The sequence below is a fragment of the Citrus clementina genome, unplaced genomic scaffold (genome assembly GCF_000493195.1).
Source record: "Citrus clementina cultivar Clemenules unplaced genomic scaffold, Citrus_clementina_v1.0 scaffold_3, whole genome shotgun sequence".
Classification (NCBI taxonomy): Eukaryota; Viridiplantae; Streptophyta; class Magnoliopsida; order Sapindales; family Rutaceae; genus Citrus; species Citrus x clementina.
This window is the reverse complement of record NW_006262339.1, coordinates 39,179,241-39,198,955: the sequence shown is the minus strand read 5'-3', so window position 1 is coordinate 39,198,955 and position 19,715 is coordinate 39,179,241. Positions and strand designations below refer to the sequence as shown.

General features: G+C 34.8%; 2 protein-coding genes across 5 annotated transcripts; one reads left to right on the top strand and one right to left on the bottom strand.

The window, feature by feature from the left end:
• Positions 1–4,741: 4,741 nt before the first annotated feature.
• On the bottom strand, positions 4,742–8,485 carry LOC18046149 (U11/U12 small nuclear ribonucleoprotein 35 kDa protein). Its single transcript, XM_006443026.2, has 8 exons — positions 8,145–8,485; positions 7,923–8,020; positions 7,746–7,797; positions 7,574–7,644; positions 7,083–7,173; positions 6,919–6,994; positions 5,766–5,844; positions 4,742–5,425 (listed from the first exon to the last, which is right to left on the bottom strand). Exons 1-8 carry the CDS (start codon positions 8,281–8,283, stop codon positions 5,012–5,014), a joined length of 1,020 nt encoding a protein of 339 aa, XP_006443089.1. The 5' UTR covers positions 8,284–8,485; the 3' UTR covers positions 4,742–5,011.
• Positions 8,486–14,369: 5,884 nt separating this feature from the next.
• LOC18046148 (biotin synthase, mitochondrial) lies at positions 14,370–19,646 on the top strand. Of its 4 annotated transcripts, none has more exons than XR_002906722.1 (8): positions 14,370–14,712; positions 15,171–15,350; positions 16,079–16,185; positions 16,812–17,017; positions 18,084–18,223; positions 18,557–18,902; positions 19,150–19,245; positions 19,337–19,646. XR_002906722.1 is itself a non-coding variant. In XM_006443024.2 (7 exons), the coding sequence occupies exons 1-6, from the start codon at positions 14,494–14,496 to the stop codon at positions 18,863–18,865; spliced, it is 1,161 nt and encodes a 386-aa protein (XP_006443087.1). In that variant the 5' UTR covers positions 14,370–14,493; the 3' UTR covers positions 18,866–18,902; positions 19,337–19,644. The 4 variants fall into 4 exon arrangements, 2 of the variants coding, with proteins under 2 accessions (XP_006443087.1, XP_006443088.1); XR_002906723.1 differs by having other exon boundaries at positions 19,171–19,245; positions 19,337–19,645; XM_006443024.2 differs by lacking the exon at positions 19,150–19,245 and having other exon boundaries at positions 19,337–19,644.
• The last annotated feature ends 69 nt before the right edge of the window (positions 19,647–19,715 follow it).

Here is a 19,715-nt window from a genome sequence, read left to right as displayed (position 1 = left end):
ACCTCTTGTATCACTAGCTTAGAGACAACTTATATATGTAAGCTTCTCACGTGTGTTTCCACTTGCAATGAGTCAGTCAGTTGATTAACTAACTAACTAACTCTTGACTAGGATCTCACTTATGCCATCTCATATGACACCTCAGCATGTCCATAACAGATTATAACTAATCTTGGCTTCACAAATCTCCATCTTAGTTCTAATCTGATTATGCTTCTCCCTTCACTGCAACACAGCATCAGTAAGCTTGTTTCACAAGCTAACACACCCAATCAGACTCAGTAAGTTCCTGAATCTGACTGATGGCAAAGGTTTGGTTAACATGTCAGCTGGATTTACTTCAGTTGGCACTTTAACCACATTCACTACTCCTTTGCTGATTTCATCCCTTATGAAGTGCATTCTGACATCAATATGTTTAGTTCTCTCATGGAACTTAGGATTTTTACTTAGCTGAATAGCACTAGAGCTATCACAGCTAACTCTAACAACTTCTTGCTCAAACCCCAATTCAGTGACCAGCCCCCTGAGCCATATTGCTTCCTTAACAGCTTCTGTAAGTGCAATATATTCAGCTTCTGTTGTTGAGAGGGCAACCACTGATTGAAGAGAAGACTTCCAGCTTATGGCACCTCCACACATAGTAAACACAAAACCTGTGATGGACCTCCTTCTATCTTTGAAATGGTCTGATGGCTGCTCAGAAATCTCACTACTACCAGAATGCTCCACCTTCTGTTCAACACTATCATCTTCCTCTGTTTCAGTAGCTTCAATCTCAGTTTCTACCTTTGACTGCAGCATATGTTCTTCATCAAATGTGACATCCCTGCTGATTAATATCCTTGATGGCTTGCCATTAAGGGTCCATATCTTGTATCCTTTAATGCCCTCAGGATAGCCCAAGAAATACCCTTTAACAGCCCTGGATTCAAGCTTACCTTGCTTTAAGTGTGCATAAGCTGGACACCCAAAGATCCTCAGATTTCTCAAGTCTGGAGGCTTCCCTGACCAAAGCTCCTGAGGTGTCTTGAAAACTAGAGCTGAGGATGGACTTCTATTTATCAAATAAGCAGCAGTAGTTACAGCTTCAGCCCAAAAACCTTTTGATAAGTTTGCATTCAGCAGCATACACCTTACCCTTTCTATTATGGTTCTGTTCATCCTTTCTGCTACCCCATTTTGCTGTGGAGTGTAGGTGACAGTTTTATGCCTTGCAATGCCTTTTGATTTGCAGAAAACTTCAAACTCTTTGCTGCAATATTCCAACCCATTGTCTGTTCTGAGCCTCTTGATTTTCTTCTCAGTTTGGTTTTCAATGAGAGCAACCCACTCTTTGAACTTCCCTAGTGCTTCACTTTTGTGTTTCAACACATAGATCCAAACCTTCCTAGAGTAGTCATCTATGAAGGACACAAAGTACCTAGCTCCACCTAAAGATGGAACTTGTGATGGCCCCCAAAGGTCTGAGTGAATGTAATCTAGGGTCTGTTTAGTGTCTTTTTTCCCTAAACTGAATTTCAATCTTGTGGCCTTCCCAAACACACATTTCTCACAGAATTTTAAGGAAGTAATTTTGTCATTACCAAGCAAACCTTGATTGCTTAGCTCCTTGAGACCCCTCTCACTGATATGAGCTAGTCTCATGTGCCAGAGCTTGGTTTTATCTCTGGTCACACTGGCTGAGATTCCTTGGACAGGTGAGGAACCAACCAGTATGTATAGCCCATTCTTTCTAACCCCTCTCATTACAATTTTACCCTGATCCAAGATCTGTATCTCTCCATTTTCTGCCTTAATGGTACAACCAGATTGATCAACCATTCCTAGAGATATTAAGTTTCTTTTTAGTTCAGGGACATATCTCACTTGGTGCAAGTCTCTAGTGACACCATCATGCAACTTCAAGCTAATGGTTCCTATTCCAGCCACCTTGCAAGCTAGGTTATTTCCTAATAATACCTTCCCTCCATTTACACTTTCAAAGGTCTTAAAGAAACTCTTATTTGGACACATGTGGAATGAACAACCAGAGTCCAGAATCCACTCACCAGTTGGGTGCCTTTCTGCAGCTACCAGGACATCTGCTTCATCATAGTCACATTCATCTTCAGAGGCAACAACAGCCTTCCCATTTGATTTCTTTTGCAGTTTTTCAAGTTTCTTTTTCTCGAAGCAATCTTTAATGTAGTGTCCCTCTTTCTTACAGAAGTAACACTTTCTCTTCTTCTTTTTCTTTTCTGCTTTGTCTTTCTTGCTGTTGTTCTTTGTTTGCTTATTGTATTTCTTTTCTGGCTTTCCTTTGGCAACCAATCCCTCTGCATTGTTTTGATCTTTCATGTCTGATCTTTTCTTCAAATCCTTGGATTCCAGGGCATCTTTGACATCTTTCAAGGAGAGGGTTTGTCTGCCATAGAGGAGGGTATCTACAAAGTGCTCATAAGATTCTGGAAGAGAACTTAACAGGATGAGTGCCCTGTCTTCATCTTCAAGAATTATGTTGACATTCTCGAGATCAAGAATGAGCTTATTGAACTCATCCACATGATCTTTCATGGCTACTCCATCTTTCATCGAGAATGTGTATAACCTCCTCTTCATATACAGTCTCTTTGCCAATGATTTCTTCAGGAACATTTCTTCTAACTTGGCCCACAAACCAGCTGCAGATCTTTCTTTGGATACTTCTCTCAAGACTTCATCAGAGAGATGCAAGATAATGGTGCTATGGGCCTTATTGTTTATGATCCTCTGATCTGGACTAACGCTTGAAGAGCCTTCTCTCTTCTCTTTCTTGGCCATCGGATCTTCTCCATCATCGAGGGCACTGTCAAGCCCTTGTTGAATAAGTATTGCTCTCATCTTCAAACTCCAGAGATAGAAATCATTGTCTCCATTGAATTTTTCAAGATCCACTCTGGTGCTCGCCATCTTTGAGTCTGATCCCAACTGAAACCAGGCTCTGATACCAGTTTGTTATGACAAACGTGTTACTTCCCTTTCTTGAACAAGAAATAAGCAACCCACAAAACCAGAGCTTACAGAAACAAGATTAAGAAAAGAACAAACTAAGTATCAAGCAATCAAAAGATACACTACACCAAGAACTAACGTGGTTCAGCTCCACAAAGGAACCTACATCCACGGCTGTAAGACCCAGCAAGGGCAGAAAACTTTATTGAACAACAAGAAGAAGATGGTTACAACTCAGTCACCAATTACAGATTTAAAACTTATAGAATCTTTCCTCTCTGTATAAAAAACCTCTTGTATCACTAGCTTAGAGACAACTTATATATGTAAGCTTCTCACGTGTGTTTCCACTTGCAATGAGTCAGTCAGTTGATTAACTAACTAACTAACTCTTGACTAGGATCTCACTTATGCCAGCTCATATGACACCTCAGCATGTCCATAACAGATTATAACTAATCTTGGCTTCACACTACGAATATGTGAATACAAATTAATACCTAGAGTATTTGCTTAACTTGCAGAAGAAGCAAAGGCGACTCTTCCTCTGGATATCATTGTTGACATATTTGCAAAACTGCCAACCAAGTCTTTATGCAGATTCAAATGTTTATCGGAGTCATTCATGGCTTTGTAACCAATACTTGGTTTCTCAAAGTTGCACCGAGCTCAAAACCAACAAAGAAAAACACTGGTTCTTGCTGGTATTCACAACGGTTTAGTAAGAAACTCTCTTCTCTGCATAGACCTGGACAGCAAAATTATTATGGCCGATCGGCTTATTAATTTCCCAATTGTAAAAGGCTCTTGTGATTCTGTTTGGATCCACTGTTCTTGTAATGGTTTGTTGTGCTTATCCATTGAAGCTGAGACTCAAGCAGAATTTGTCTTTATATATATATACAATTGTTGCACCACAGAGGTCAAGAGAATAATACCAAAAGACTGTGAACCTTTTCAACAAAATAAATACAACAGTACATGGCTCTGGTTATGCTCAGTCAATTGATGACTTCAAGCTTTTGGGAATTTCTCAATCTTACAGAGAGAATATAGTAGGTATGCATGACTTTTCTTAAAGGACTATACTTGGAAAATTTTTGAAACCAAATTTCAATATTTTTAACAAAATTCTTGGGCAATCACACTCAAGGGAAATATCCACTTTGGTTTTTGCACGCTCACCGACACTCTTTTGATCATCGCTCCATGATGATGATTGCAGCGTTCGATTTGTAAGAAGACAAGTTCAAATTCTTAGCCTTGCCCAATGAAAATGATTTTGATGATCATTCTTTATCTTCATCCAATTCAATTTGAGTCATAGGAGGCCGTCTTTGTTTAATCACATTGACAGAACGTGTGAAAAATTTCATCAGCCAATTCAGTTCCTGTATTGCAGCCATTGTGTTCCCTCAAGGCCAGTCATTTTATTTTGTCAGTTTTAGACGAGAAATTTGTACTTTTTGATCCAAAAGATGGAACATATAAAGATTATGTAATTGATGGCTTTCAAGATGATTTAACAGATTATACAGTGGTAGGATTTGCAGAGAGCTTGATCTCAACCAACAGTAGAACAAACTTCCTAACAAGTGAAGGTTTGAGTAATTCCCTCATTTAATTTTGGGTCTTTGAATTTGATTTTTTTTCCCCTTCTTCCTTTTTGAATTACCTCTATGTTTAAATTGGCCATGAATCAGCTAAAAGATTTGATAATTATGCTGTTTTTAGGCGCGCTGGATTTTGGAATTTAGTGCAGGAGCAGTTTTTGGCAAAATAGATAGCTATTATGGGATATCTGAAATCACATTGATCCACAATCCGTTTAGGTGCTGAAGCCATTATGTCACTTGAACAACAGCGATATAGTATTAGCTTCAGATTTTCAGAAATCGGTATTTTACAATTTTAAGCAAGTTATCCATATTTTTTACCCGAGTGAGTGTGCATGGACTCATCAGTTTATACATACACAACTCAAACCTGCAGTTAACTGAAACCAAACGTTTCCCTATAGTGGCCAGCATTCAGCATCTCAGTAATCAGTATAGTGATCCTCACCATTTGAACTTCTCTCACGTCTGCGAGACCGTTTACTATGGCCGTGGTGGGAGTGCTTTTCCTTGTCCTTGGAGCTCCGCCTTTGGTGAGAGCTCTCTTCCTTGTCTGTAGAGCTCCTCTTATGAGACCGTGACCGCTCTTCCCCTTCTGTAGTGCTTCTTTTGTAATGGCTTTCTTCTCTGTCCACAAAGCTTCTTTTGCGACCCCCCTTCTCCATAGAGCTTTTACGATGTGATTCTTCCTTCTCCAAAGAGCTTCTATAGTGTTTCTCTTCCTTCTCCATGGTGCTACTTTTGTTAGTACGTTCTTCACTGTGCTTCCAGCTCCTACTGCGAGTGTTTTCTTCCTTCTCTATAGAGCACCTTTTGCTTCTAGGGGGTGATGGGACCTACAATGAAAATTAAAGAACCAAAATGAAAAAAGAATTCCTGGAAACAGTATTTTGTGCCCTAAAAGGTCTGTAATATGAAAGAAACAATACACTCCAAGGGGGCAGCCCAGTTGGTTGTGGGCTTGAGACATAGTGCTTGGTCGTACTGATGTCTCAGGTTCAATCCTTCTAGTGAACTTAAAAATTCCACCGTCTCATAGTTCATGGAGTTGGGGCACCTGACTGACACCTAGTTTAGGGCTTGGCCGGGCAGGACTCATGGTCCGGGTCGGTGCGGGAATCTAGGTTATCATAATCCTAAAAAAGAGAAAAAAAAAAAAGATGAAAGAAATAATACCTGAAAACGTGACATATATCTTCCTTCTGGTGGAGGAGGAATGCCGAGCCTCTTTAGCTCATCAAATGGAATTGGACGCCTGGTGATGCAAGAGAATGAACAAAGTCAGAAATATGTACATAAAAATAATGTACTGAAAATTTCCACCATATAGTTACAAAGTGAAATGAACTTTTTAATTCATTTTTTTTCCAAAAACAATACTATTCCTGGCTAAACACCTATTGCCTTGTACGAGTAGCAGTTGTCAGTTGTGCTAGCCTGACAAATAAGCACAGCCAAAAGATGAACAGCCTAAGGAACTATAATAGAGAGTGTGCCTTTCAGTCAATACAATATGATTCAAAGGGATTCTTGGGTGGAGCCAGAAAGAAACAATATCTTTCAGTTCTCAAGGCAGCTCCTAAGTAATTGATGGGAAAGTTACCTTGTTTCAAACATTTGTGTAACAGTTTTACACGGTAGGATAAGTTCAGATATAGCAATGCACAAAAAGATTGCACAAAAAGATTACATCTCCCTCCATTTCTTGCCAAGTATACATACCTAAATCAAATTCGTACACTATACTACATCCAAGCCAAACACAAAGAAAATGAATTTCCCAGATAATTGCTGTCGAAGGGTAATTGTGTGTCAAATATGATGGAAGAAAAGACAAAGCTTTCTACGTAAAAGTGAGAATATGAGATCAGCTGCTTTAAGTGTCTAAATAATGCACCTGGATGGCTTTCCGGAAAGAGAGGAATGAAATAGTTCCTTGACAAAATAGATTTGTAACTTATTGAAATATTACAAAAAATGAGTACGGTCTGTCCACACAAGGTATCATTCCATCAGTCCATCAAAAGTTAGATGATTCCAATTATTTTCCTGTTCCAGCCAGTAGCTCCACTTAAGCTTTCTTCTTCCCCACCCACTCACACACCCACTAAACACCAAAAGCAAACAAAAAAGAACAATAAAACTAGCATTGAAGCTATTGCCTATAACACCTAAAGAAGTAAATAAATGAACGGAAAGAAGATTTAATAGCAAACATTTTTCATTCGAGGAAATTATAACTAAAATTGCTTAAAGGCTAACTATTCCATTCAATCACTTAATGAAAAAATTTATGACAAAACATAAAACCCCAAAATTAGGAACATACAAAGGAGCTCTAAATGGTCTTTCTCTTCCTCCAAAGCGAAGCTGCCCCGACTCTTTCTTACCTCCAAGGCCTCCTCCTGCTTGACGGAAAAAGGAGACAAAAATTATATGATTCAAATTTATTGGTGCTGATGCTGACCAGAGTAAATAAAATGAACAACTAACCTAACCTCCTTGGAATCCACCCAGGCATCAACTGTTGCCTGTTATAATCAACTAAAATTTGATGATCATCAATAATGGAGTGGTGAGCATCCTGCATGGCAGACATGGAAAAAAAAAAAAAACATCACTTTACTTTCTATCAATGAGGACACTGAATGCATGCATGCAACCAGGATGATCAATGTGTTTGAGTTCGTTTAATTTTGAAATTGTGGACGTGCATAAACCTCAACTAGAAGGTAAAAACTCCCATTTTAATATAGACATTACTCCAGTTTTAATACAGACATAACATATTATATTAATTCCTCATTTATCAAGCAAATATCCAATATAGACTCAACAATCACAAGTGCGGTCAAATAATCAAAGTGTGGATATTTATGGTGCATTACAGAATCTGAAATGAATCACATTTCAGAGCAAAACACAAATTGCATAACAGTCACAAAGTGCCAAAGCAAGAAAGAATCAAATTATCAGCCTCATACCTCATATGCACGGCGCATCTCTCTTTCAGTTTCATATTCAACAAAAGCATAACCACGCGATGCACCCGTAACTGCACATCATACAAATCAATAAGCACCAGAACAAGTTAGGTGTTACATTCCAAACATAACTAGTGACAACATAACACAATTTACAGAACGGCAACTTTACCAATGTCCCTCACTAACCGTAAGTTCTTGACCCTACCATACTTGCTCATAGCCTAAAACACCCACAAGCCAATAATTTTTTCAACTCATTAATTCAATCCAAAATGGATACAATTTTGCAACACCGCATAATATGAAAAAATTAACGGAAATTAAAAAAAAAAAAAAAACCGCTAACCTTGCGAAGAGTGTCTTCGGAAGTAAAATGAGAGAGCCGACCCACAAAGACAGTGCAATAAGGGTCACCAATGGCCTTGGGGTCACCGACGGGGTCATCTGCAAGATGATTAAGATATAAAATGGGTAAGAACTGGGAATACTTAAAAGTTGTTTTGCGCCGCCGGGGGGGGGGGGGGGGGGGGAGAGGGTGGAAAGGAATAAAGAAAATAGAAGCACATACAGAGTCCAGCGGAGGAGCAGAGCAGAGCACGACAAATGGCGTTATCGTGAGGGTGAATATCGGTGCCGTCAATGCTGCCAGCTTGAATCGGATGATACAACTCGGCGTAGAACACCGAGTTTATGTTGTTCCCACTCATTGTGAACGTGGGCAGGTGGTAATGGGCAGCGTTATAAACTTCTTTTAGACAATTGACCGAACACCTTGTTTTCTTAGAACTCAGTGGCTTTCGCACTAAGCAAATCCAGAAATGAAATTACAAGACAAAATTCACAAAAACTGGCCGAGAGAAAGCCAATGCCGACTCAAGGAGGAAAGCAAGATAAAAAGCAATTGTATTTTCGGCCTCATCCAGGACACGTGCCTGTCACGGGGAATTTCAAGTGAACGGATGTTTTTGCCCTTTTCACGATCTATATATATATATATATATATGTATATATATATAAAGCTGAGATTTGAGGAGTTGATGCGGCATCACCATTTCTTATCTTTTTATATTTTTTATTATTTAATAAATAAATAAAATTTCTTTTAGATTTAATTTTTCATATTCTCATAATTAATTTGATTGTTATTACACAATAACAATTACGTAAAGGTTTTAATGAGGCATATTCTTTGTAATGAACATTCAAGGGGGAGTGTTATGAATTTATTAAAATAAATATAGATATTTATAACATATATCTCTTAGTCTCCCCACTATCTCCCATTAGCAACCTTTAGCTTCCCTATAACTCCCACTATCTCACAAGGAATTATGATCCATAATTTTTCATTAATTTAATGGAGTGATTATGTAACTATAAAAGGAGAGCTCATCTTTTTGTTTTATACACACACAATTGGAATGAATAAAATCACTCTATAATATATTCTCTCATTTTATTCTTTATCTTGCGTTTCTTCTTTATTTTTATTGCTGGCTAATAGCTTATATATATATATATATATAAAGCTAGGACTACAAGAGGTGATGTGGCATCACTATTTCTCATCTTTTTATATTTTCTATTATCTAATAAATAGAGAAATTTTCTTTTAGATTTGAATTTTCATCTTCTCACTATTAATTTAATTATTATTACACAATAACAATTATGTAAAGGCTTTAATGAGGCATATTCTTTGTAATGAACATTTATTAAAATATGGATGTTCATAACATATATCTCTTAGTCTCCTCACTATCTCCCATTAGCAACATTTAGCTTCCCTATAACTCCCATTATCTCACAAGAAATTATGATGCATAATTTTTCATTAATTTCATGGAGTGATTATGTAACTATAAAAGGAGAGCTCATCTTTTTTGTTTTGTACACACACAATTGGAATGAATAAAATCACTCTATAATATATTCTCTCATTTTATTCTTTATCTTGCGTTACTTCTTTATTTGTATTGCTGGCTAATAGCTTTTTTATTTTTTATAAGGCTGCCTTATCTTAAAAAAAAATCAATTCATATTTTTTATCAGTTTCATCAAGTGTAAAGTAAGAAAAAATAATAATACTAAATTCTTTTTTCAAAGCCGCGTGAAGCGCGGTTCTATTTTCTAGTATATATATAAAGCTGGAACTACAAGAGGTGATGTGGCATCACCATTTCTCATCTTTGTATATTTTCTATTATCTAATAAATAGAGAAATTTTCTTTCAAATTTGGTTTTTCATCTTCTCATAATTAATTTAATTGTTATTACACAATAACAATTATGTAAAGGTTTTAATGAGGCATATTCTTTGTAATGAACATCCAAGGGGGAGTGTTATAAATTTATTAAAATAAATGTGGATGTTCATAACATATATCTCTTAGTCTCCCCACTATCTCCCATTAGCAACCTTTAGCTTCCCTATAACTCGCACTATCTCACAAGGAATTATGATCCATAATTTTTCATTAATTTAATGGAGTGATTATGCAACTATAAAAGGAGAGCTCATCTTTTTGTTTTATACACACACAATTGGAATGAATAAAATCACTCTATAATATATTCTCTCATTTTATTCTTTATCTTGCGTTTCTTTTTTATTTTTATTGCTGGCTAATAGCTTATATATATATATATATATATATATATATATATATAAAGCTAGGACTACAAGAGGTGATGTGGCATCACTATTTCTCATCTTTTTATATTTTCTATTATCTAATAAATAGAGAAATTTTCTTTTAGATTTGAATTTTCATCTTCTCACTATTAATTTAATTGTTATTACACAATAACAATTATGTAAAGGCTTTAATGAGGCATATTCTTTGTAATGAACATTTATTAAAATATGGATGTTCATAACATATATCTCTTAGTCTCCTCACTATCTCCCATTAGCAACCTTTAGCTTCCCTATAACTCCCATTATCTCACAAGAAATTATGATGCATAATTTTTCATTAATTTCATGGAGTGATTATGTAACTATAAAAGGAGATCTCATCTTTTTGTTTTGTACACACACAATTGGAATGAATAAAATCACTCTATAATATATTCTCTCATTTTATTATTTATCTTGCGTTGTTTATTTATTTGTGTTGCTGGCTAATAGCTTTTTTCTTTTTTGGTTTAAACCACCCGGTTTCCGACAACCGCATTGGATACTTCTACTGCATTCAACATTTCTAACTTTTATTGGTTGATATACGTGTAAATGATAACACAATCCTCTGAGGTATTTTTTTAATTATTAATGTTTGTTAATCTTTAAGTGTATATTAGAAATTATTGATCCTTATGTTTTAACATGTTTATGTTATTTTTCCATAATATTACAGATGTTGTCGGAAGTTTATGTGGTATGGGTGATATTGAGATCGTTGGAGCTGGTTGGAAAAAAAGAGATATAAAAATTCGAAAAGATTAGCACGTTGAATATAATTTGGAACTTATCAACAATTACAAAAGGTATAAGGTTTGTACACTTAACTATACACATTAATATATATATTTAAAGTTAACAAATAAATAATTAACTTTCATAAATAACATTAATTTTATAAGGCTACCTCATCTTAAAAAAAATCAATTCATATTTTTTATCAGTTTCATCAAGTGTAAAGTAAGAAAAAATGATAATACTAAATTATTTTTTCAAAGCCGCGTGAAGCGTGGTTCTATTTCCTAGTTTAGATAAAAAGGTGAAATCCAATGCTTTTGCAAAAACACATTGCATCAACGTGCATTTTTTTTTAATTACATGAGTATTACAATTGATATTTATAAATTAGACTATTATTGAGACTCTTATGAAGTACTGTTAAAATTTTTACCCTCTCTAATATTCGAGAAAACGTCTCTGAGATTCTTATGAAGTACCGCTCAGATTTTTACCTTCTCAAATATTCGAGGAGACGTCTACTTCAATCACATTTAATATTTGAGAAAATGTTTACTTCACTCACATTTTAAAAATTAAAGAATGATCAAATTTTTACCCTCGAATATCTTTCTCTAATATTCGAGGGAACGTCTAATCAGATTATTACGCATCTAATCAAACTATTACTGAGACTACTTCACTCACATTTTGAAAATTAAAGAAGGATCAAATTTTTACCCTCGAATATCTCTCTCTAATATTCAAAGGAACGTCTAATCAGACTATTACGCATCTAATCAGACTATTACTGAGACTCATGGACGTCTAATCAAATTATTACTAGTGAGACTACTTTACTCACATTTTTAAAATTAAATAAGGATCAAATTTTTACCCTCGAATATCTCTCTCTAATATTCAAAGGAACGTCTAATCAGCCTATTACGCATCTAATCAGACTATTACTCAGACTCAGAGACATCTAATCAAACTATTACTGAGACTCTTAATCAGACTATAACTGAGACTCAAGGACGTCTAATCAAATTAGTAGTGAGACTCTTAATCAAACTAAGATAACTCAATTTGAGGAAGGAAATTAAACTCACACAATGCATTGTGGGATCTCGAACTCATAACCTCACAATTGTGAGGTTTGGTTTCTAACCACTAAGTTAAAGCCTAGTGGCTAACCAGTATATTGTGTGTTTTTCTAATTTTAGTATAAGGGTCTTTTTTCAATAATAACCTCACAATTGTGAGGTTTGGTTTCTAACCACTAGGTTAAAGCCTAGTGGCTAACCACTACATTGTGTGTTTTTCTAATTTTAGTATAAGGGTCTTTTTTCAATAATAATAATAATAACAACAACGGATCAGTCGTTCGAAAGTTATTCTTTATGTAGATACGGTTAAATATGAACGCAAATAATTTATATTTCTTTTTATAAATTTTATTTTAGTCACATGTTAAAGTTTAAAATTGTGGAGCAAAAAGTTGATGAGATATTTCTTTCACAAAATTTCACATTTTACTACTCGTAACACATGCAATGTATGAAATAAATCAATAAATATTTATTTTCTCAACTTTTTATTAAGTGCCTTATTAAGTAATTTTGAAATATTGGTGGAAATTAAATGTAAACATGTCATAAGCTAACTCCTTCTTGCCGAGTACTCGGCTCTACTAGTTTTAAGATTATTGCTTTTCATTTTCATTATTGACATTTTTATGACCATTAAAAGTCCACACCCGAATGAGCAATTCTCTAAGATAGCTAAGTAATATACAATACACTAAAAATGTTTTTATTATAAGAAAAGGGATATAGATAAACATTTAGAGATTGATATCAGAAATATTTAAAAATATATCAATCAATTTATTTATGCTACATAATTATATCCTGAGAAATTATCAATTGTATACCCTTATTTTACTCAGTTATCAAATTTACTATAACATTTTCAGAGTATATCAATCGTCCATCCTAAGTTGACAAAATATATCTACCGTCCACCAAACCGTTAGTTGCTGTTTAAATATGATAACGTCAAATGGATAATCTGGTTTTTTCATATGATACAAGTAATAATTTAAGGATATATAAGTGATAATAAGAAATTTTAAGGGTATACAAGAGATAATTTTTAAGAGTAAAATCGTCAATTCACTACAATTCCGTTAACTTTCAAACGGCAGTTAACGATTTAGTGGTCGACAAATAACTTTTATCAATTTAGGGTGGACGATTGATACACCCTTAAAGTATTGTAATATTTTTTTTTATAAAAATATAAATTTAGAGTACACAAATGATAATTTCCCTTATATCGTTAAACCGAAACTATAATGGAGTTGGACTTTCAATACATGAATTTGAGCGCACCCAAGAAATTCATGTTTGAAACACATTACAAAACTTTTATAGAGTGGTGCTATGGGCGCCCCTCTATCATCCTCATCAAATCCCTTTTCTTTTTATAAACCTCCTCAATAACCTCCCAACTAGTAGTGCTATGCTGCTATTATTCTCACTATTATTCTCCCACTTTAAAGTTAAACCCTCAAATGTACATAAGCTGTTTCTGTAATACAAGAATGCACTCTTCTTCAAAATCAACAACGAAGAAGATAATTCATGAATATGTTATTTATATAGATTTTTCATTATTAAAAAATAATAATAATAACCAGAAGGTTTGGTTGTACCTTAACAAACTCATAAAATTAACAATATATGAAACTTCACAAAATTATTTTTCTCGCAAACACAAATTATAAAGTGAATTAAACTTAGTTTACAGCAAACTCCGTTTAATTAGATGAATTTTTGCATTTGATATATAAACGATAGAATTATAAATACAAAACAAAAGGGGTTTTATAAATAAAATAGAGGGGTGCCAATAGAGCCTATCATAGGTCAGGGAGAAGCAAGAAAAATCATTGAAAAATATACCAGCATTCAACCAAGAAGTGGTTTACAAAATAATTGAATTAATAAATGTGGAGACTTGGTAACAAACAACCCCTAATAACACATATACTTAGAGCATCATTTAAAAGTACCACTAATTTTATTTTTTAAATATTCATTTATTTACTTATGTGACAAATAGAAGAGTAAAAAATATATTTTTTTTAATTTTAAATATTAATGTAATTCTTCAAATAAATAATAAAATCTTATTTTTCAATGAGTTTTTGAGTGATCGTTCTTTTCGTTCATGTAAACAAGAAGGAACTAAGGACCTATATGATACAAATAGAGAAACTATGCTCTTGTCTGAGAAATAGTATAACAATTAGCGACCTAGATGTAATTACAAATTTATTTAAGAAACAAGGCCACGTATATGCCTATACCCTTCAAAGTTCAAATAATTAGGTAGGTAGTAAGTAGCCATCTAACTTTTCGTCTTATTCTTCTTTCTTCTCTCTCAATTGACACTCCTAGTTTTCATCGCCAAAAATCAAGTGCAGCTCCAGCAACTGAAAAAAATCAAAATGATGTCGTTTCGGTCGTTACTGCGTTCGCAACGTAGTTTAAGTTTAAGACCCTCAAAGAAATTTTTGGCATTGCATTCTTCTTGCTCGTGTTACTCAGCCTCGGCTGCTGCCATTGAAGCTGAAAGAACAATACGTGAAGGTCCCAGACACGATTGGTCTAAAGATGACATCAAATCTATCTACGACTCTCCTGTTCTCGATCTCCTCTTCCATGGAGTCTGTATTTTTCACTTCTCTCATTCAATATGTTTTTGTTTCTTATTTTTGTTTTAATTTAGAACCCCCATTCTGCTAATGTATTTTTTTGCAGTTTTAGTGAACTGTTATCTGTTTTTTTGTTTTTCCTTTTAATGCTTTGGGATTATTTTAGATTTGTTTCTTTTTTCACAAATTATTCTCGAGAATGAAAACAGGAAACTTAGAATATTTGAAAAATGTGTTGTCTAATGATTTTCAAAAACAGTTTTTGACAAAAGTATCTGGTATTAGTCTTTTGGAGTAGAAGAAGAGTGTTATGTTTTCCAAGAACATAATGCCCTGCGTGATCTTTTTGGTTTAAAATTTATTTGTAGGCAATAATTCACTGTTGAATTTTTTTTTTTTTTTAAGTAACTATATGCAAACATATTGTTACCGATTGAGTAACTAGGTAGGAGGTTCTTTTTATGTTTTAGGCTCAAGTTCACAGACATGCTCATAACTTCAGGGAAGTGCAGCAGTGCACTCTCCTCTCCATCAAGACAGGTGGATGCAGTGAGGATTGTTCATATTGTCCTCAATCCTCTAGATATGACACTGGAGTGAAGGGCCAAAAGCTTATGACTAAAGACGCCGTGATGCAGGCAGCACAAAAGGTCAGCAAAGTTCACTGTGAATTGCTATATCCAAGATGCTGGTGGTTGTTGATTCTTTAATGGCATATTCTTTTAAAATTGATTGTAAATGTTCTGTAGTTTGAGCATGCTTCACGGTGTGTTAGAGCAGCAATATAGGAACAGGGTTGGAAATTACGGAGCTTTGAAAGTAATTCTTGATACTAGTCTTGCACATATGCTATACACGTGAAAATGGAGAGACTTGATTTTAATTAATTGAAAAGTAAATGTGATTCACAAGTTCCGCAAGATAATTTAGTTGGAAAAGGGAGAGAACATTACAAGAACAAGAGTACTGATGAATGACTATTTACCCTAAGCTATTTTCTCATCCATGTGTTCATTTAAGGGGCAATAATCTGATTTAGTTTATCCTGATGCGGACATAGCACTAGAAAGAATGCAGTGTTGATTAATTTTTTTGGTTACACTCAGTTACTATGGGGGATTTCCAAGTCATTTATGGATTTGAATGTGAGGCTAATTACTGCAATATCATATTAATATACATTTGAGTTCAAGTTTATATATCGACAACTTGTTTGAATGACTATCTTTATGAATGCATTGAGATCTACCCATTACAGCTTTCCATATTGGTGAAAACTTCTTCAAATATCTATCAAACTTGTTTGATGAGCTTTGTGTTTCACATGATAATGCTAGTTTCTTAGTAGCTTGTTATCAATATAATTATACTTTTGCAGGCAAAGGAGGCCGGAAGTACACGATTTTGTATGGGTGCTGCATGGAGAGACACAATCGGGAGGAAAACCAATTTCAACCAAATACTTGAATACGTGAAAGATATAAGGTAATAAAGCAATTCATGATGAAAGTCCTCATTGTTAAAGAAGGAGGTGAATTTTTAATCGTGCTTTTGATTGGATGATTGTGTTGTAGATAATGAGCCTGTTATGTTATTATAATGTGGGAATTCCAAAATTAAGGGAACTTATTTAGAACCATAATTAAGTGGGTTGTGTATTTCTTAGACCAGTTCTCTTTACTTTTTATTTTTCCCCTCAGTTGTGGTACTTGGACAATGTAAGTACTGTCGATGTTGACCTAATGTAATGTCAACTCTGGGTTGATGAAAATTTTATTTTGTTAAATGCAAGAATTTTGAATATGCTTTCGCATTTTAGTATCAAGTTATTTGCAACAACATACAGCCAGCGAATATTTCCGTTCAACAAAAGAATTACATGGAATACAACTTCTGTTTTATGTTATGATGCTTTCCAATTCGTAATTTTAACATCAATTCTTTCTTGGGTTTCTGTACTTTTCAAAATTAATAGAACTTCTATAATGCTTCATGCACTACTTGTCTTATTAATTGTTTGCCATAGCTTTTGAAAGTTTGATTAACTTTGTCTTGGATTTTCTTGCTTATCCGCCAAATGTTGAGCTCGGTTTTAATCTGTCATGTATCAGGGACATGGGAATGGAGGTTTGCTGCACCTTGGGCATGCTGGAGAAGCATCAGGCTATAGAACTCAAGAAAGCAGGCCTTACAGCATACAACCATAACCTTGATACCTCAAGAGAATTTTACTCGAAAATCATTACTACAAGAAGTTATGATGAACGCTTGGAAACCCTTAAGCATGTCCGTGAAGCTGGGATTAATGTCTGTTCAGGTGATTTTGTACTATAGTGTTGATTATACTATCTTATTAAACATTTTGTTTGCGTGGACTTTTATCTTGCCACCTCCTCTTGGTTGAATGGGCGGATTGAGAAATTAAATGGTGAAAAGCAGTAGAAAAGGGAAGGAAGACTTTTTATATTGTATGGTTTTCTTTAACCTCCACAGAAAGATGATATCCACTTTTAAGATGATATGTGCTCCTTCTTAAAGGTGGACAAGCTCCTCACCTAGGGTTCATATTGGTGCCAAACCATATGATACAACTCCATATGCTGTTGGTGGTTTTTGTCATTTGCAGCTTTTTAAGTATTAGTCATCTCAAAGAGGCCAAGTTTAGGATTGAGATGAATTAATTACTAAATCTGCTAAAAGTCTCTTAAGTGAGAACAAATATCACTCATCTCCATCATTGGCAACAGATAGCTAGGAACCCGAGTTTTTCCTGGGTAGAGTTGAATTTCAGTTTCACTGAACACAGAGTTAGAAATTTCATTAAAGGGTTTATTCTCTTTTACTAGGTTGATTGTTTGTATAAAGAATACACTGGTAAACATGTTTGATTGATAAATAATTAAAAAAAAAAAAAAGAAGTTCTACACTGCTGAGTTAATTCAAGATTCCTGGTATAAACTTCCAAACATGTTAAGATTCTAGAAAGGAAATGATTAATCTGTTTATTCAAGAGGTGGCGACGATGATGGTTACTTTGCTTCTTTTTTTTTTTTTTAATAAGCTTGGTAGGATATTGTCTGCGGAGTTAGATTGTCTTTGCAAACATCACTTGAAATTAACGTGTCTCAGTTGGGAATTCTAACCTTCAAATCAATGCCTTTTTCGAGCCTCAAAATCATCACATGAACTGAAATAAATGATATTTGCATAAGCGTTTCATTTTAATTTGGTGGTTATGCAATTCTCTGTTCTAATTTCAAGGTGACATTGTTAAAATTCACCGAACATTCGTCAACCTCAATGTCAAATAGATCTTTCTTTTTCCTCTTTTAATGCAAAGATAAACAGATATTGACAATGAGTATTTGATTTTCTGTTCATAGGTGGTATAATAGGGCTTGGAGAAGCAGAGGAGGACAGAGTTGGTTTGTTGCATACACTAGCAACACTCCCTACTCATCCAGAGAGTGTTCCCATCAATGCGCTGCTTGCAGTGAAAGGCACCCCTCTTCAAGATCAGAAGGTGACTTTATTCCTGTTTAACACAATACCATTTAATGTTGTGGTGGAATATATATCATATTTTACTGCAAGCATATTCTGTCATTGATGGTATTTCTCTCTTATCATTTATTGCTCTTTAATATAAATCATTGGTAAATCCACATAGTCTGATAAAAATTGCCAATAATAAAAGTTTTGCTTGGAAGAATGATCTACTTCAGCATATTTACTCCCACTATGTTGTATACGCCAGCCATCATTGTTAAAGAGCATCTAAAAAGCTTTGCATGTCCATGAAAGGTTACTTTATGCTTGGAAATAACCAAAGTCTGTTTTCTAATTCCATGTTCAGCCAGTTGAAATATGGGAGATGATTCGGATGATTGCTACAGCACGTATAGTCATGCCAAAAGCAATGGTCAGATTATCGGCTGGAAGAGTTCGTTTCTCCATGCCGGAGCAGGCACTGTGTTTTCTTGCCGGTGCTAATTCCATCTTTACTGGCGAAAAACTTTTGACAACTCCTAACAACGATTTCGATGCTGATCAACTCATGTTCAAGGTTCTTGGACTCACTCCTAAAGCTCCCAGTTTTCATGAAGGCGAAGCAAATGTTTCCGAAGCAGAGAGTTGTCAGGAAGCTGTTTCCCATTCAGGTTGAGACTTTACCAGTTGCAAGGGCGGTGCCTACTTCCAAGGTATTATTTGTGTCATTGCCCTGTTTATTACATTTGGACTCCAGCTAATGCATTGGCATTTGTATGATTGTTTGAGTTCAATGGCCACGTTGTTCAGTTTCAACATTGATTGCATGTACAAGACTAATTAATAATAATTATTCTTATTATTTCTTAAAAGTGTGAAATTACATCCCAGTGAGAGAGCTTAGTACCAAATAGGTCGATAATCATATCTATATACCTTGCTAAATTTGATTAGCTACAGCTTCAGTTTGATTGTGAAAAGGTGCAGTTACCTCCACAAATTTTTCATGACAATCCCATCCTGCAGCTATAAGTTGATCGCAGCAATTAGCAGAAAGTACTTTGTTCTTCTCCTTTCTATCTTTGCACATGCCTGCTTCGATCTCCTGGCCATAGTTTGGTGTTAATTTTTATGCACATTGCTCCAGGAAATCGTGAGTCCACAACATCATCGACTGCTGCTGCAGGAGGCGCCGTTAAGGAGAGCATATCCGGTACTACTACTCTGCTAACAAGCAAACGAGCATTCATCTTGAACGATTGTATAGTCTCGATGCCTGCCAGATTGCTTGATTGTATGTGTTTTATCTCAAAGAAGGCTTATTATAGACGAGGAGAAATGAAGGTTGTAAAGCATTTAAAACGGCCTTATCCTGGTTGATATTTTATTTGAACTTCATTTAATTGGATTTAAACAGATTAATTTTTTTTTTATAACACCTATAACAATTTACCCAATTAAAACTTAAAGTATAATATGCTGTATGCCAAACAATGATACAGCAGTCGAAATTGAAACTGAAAATA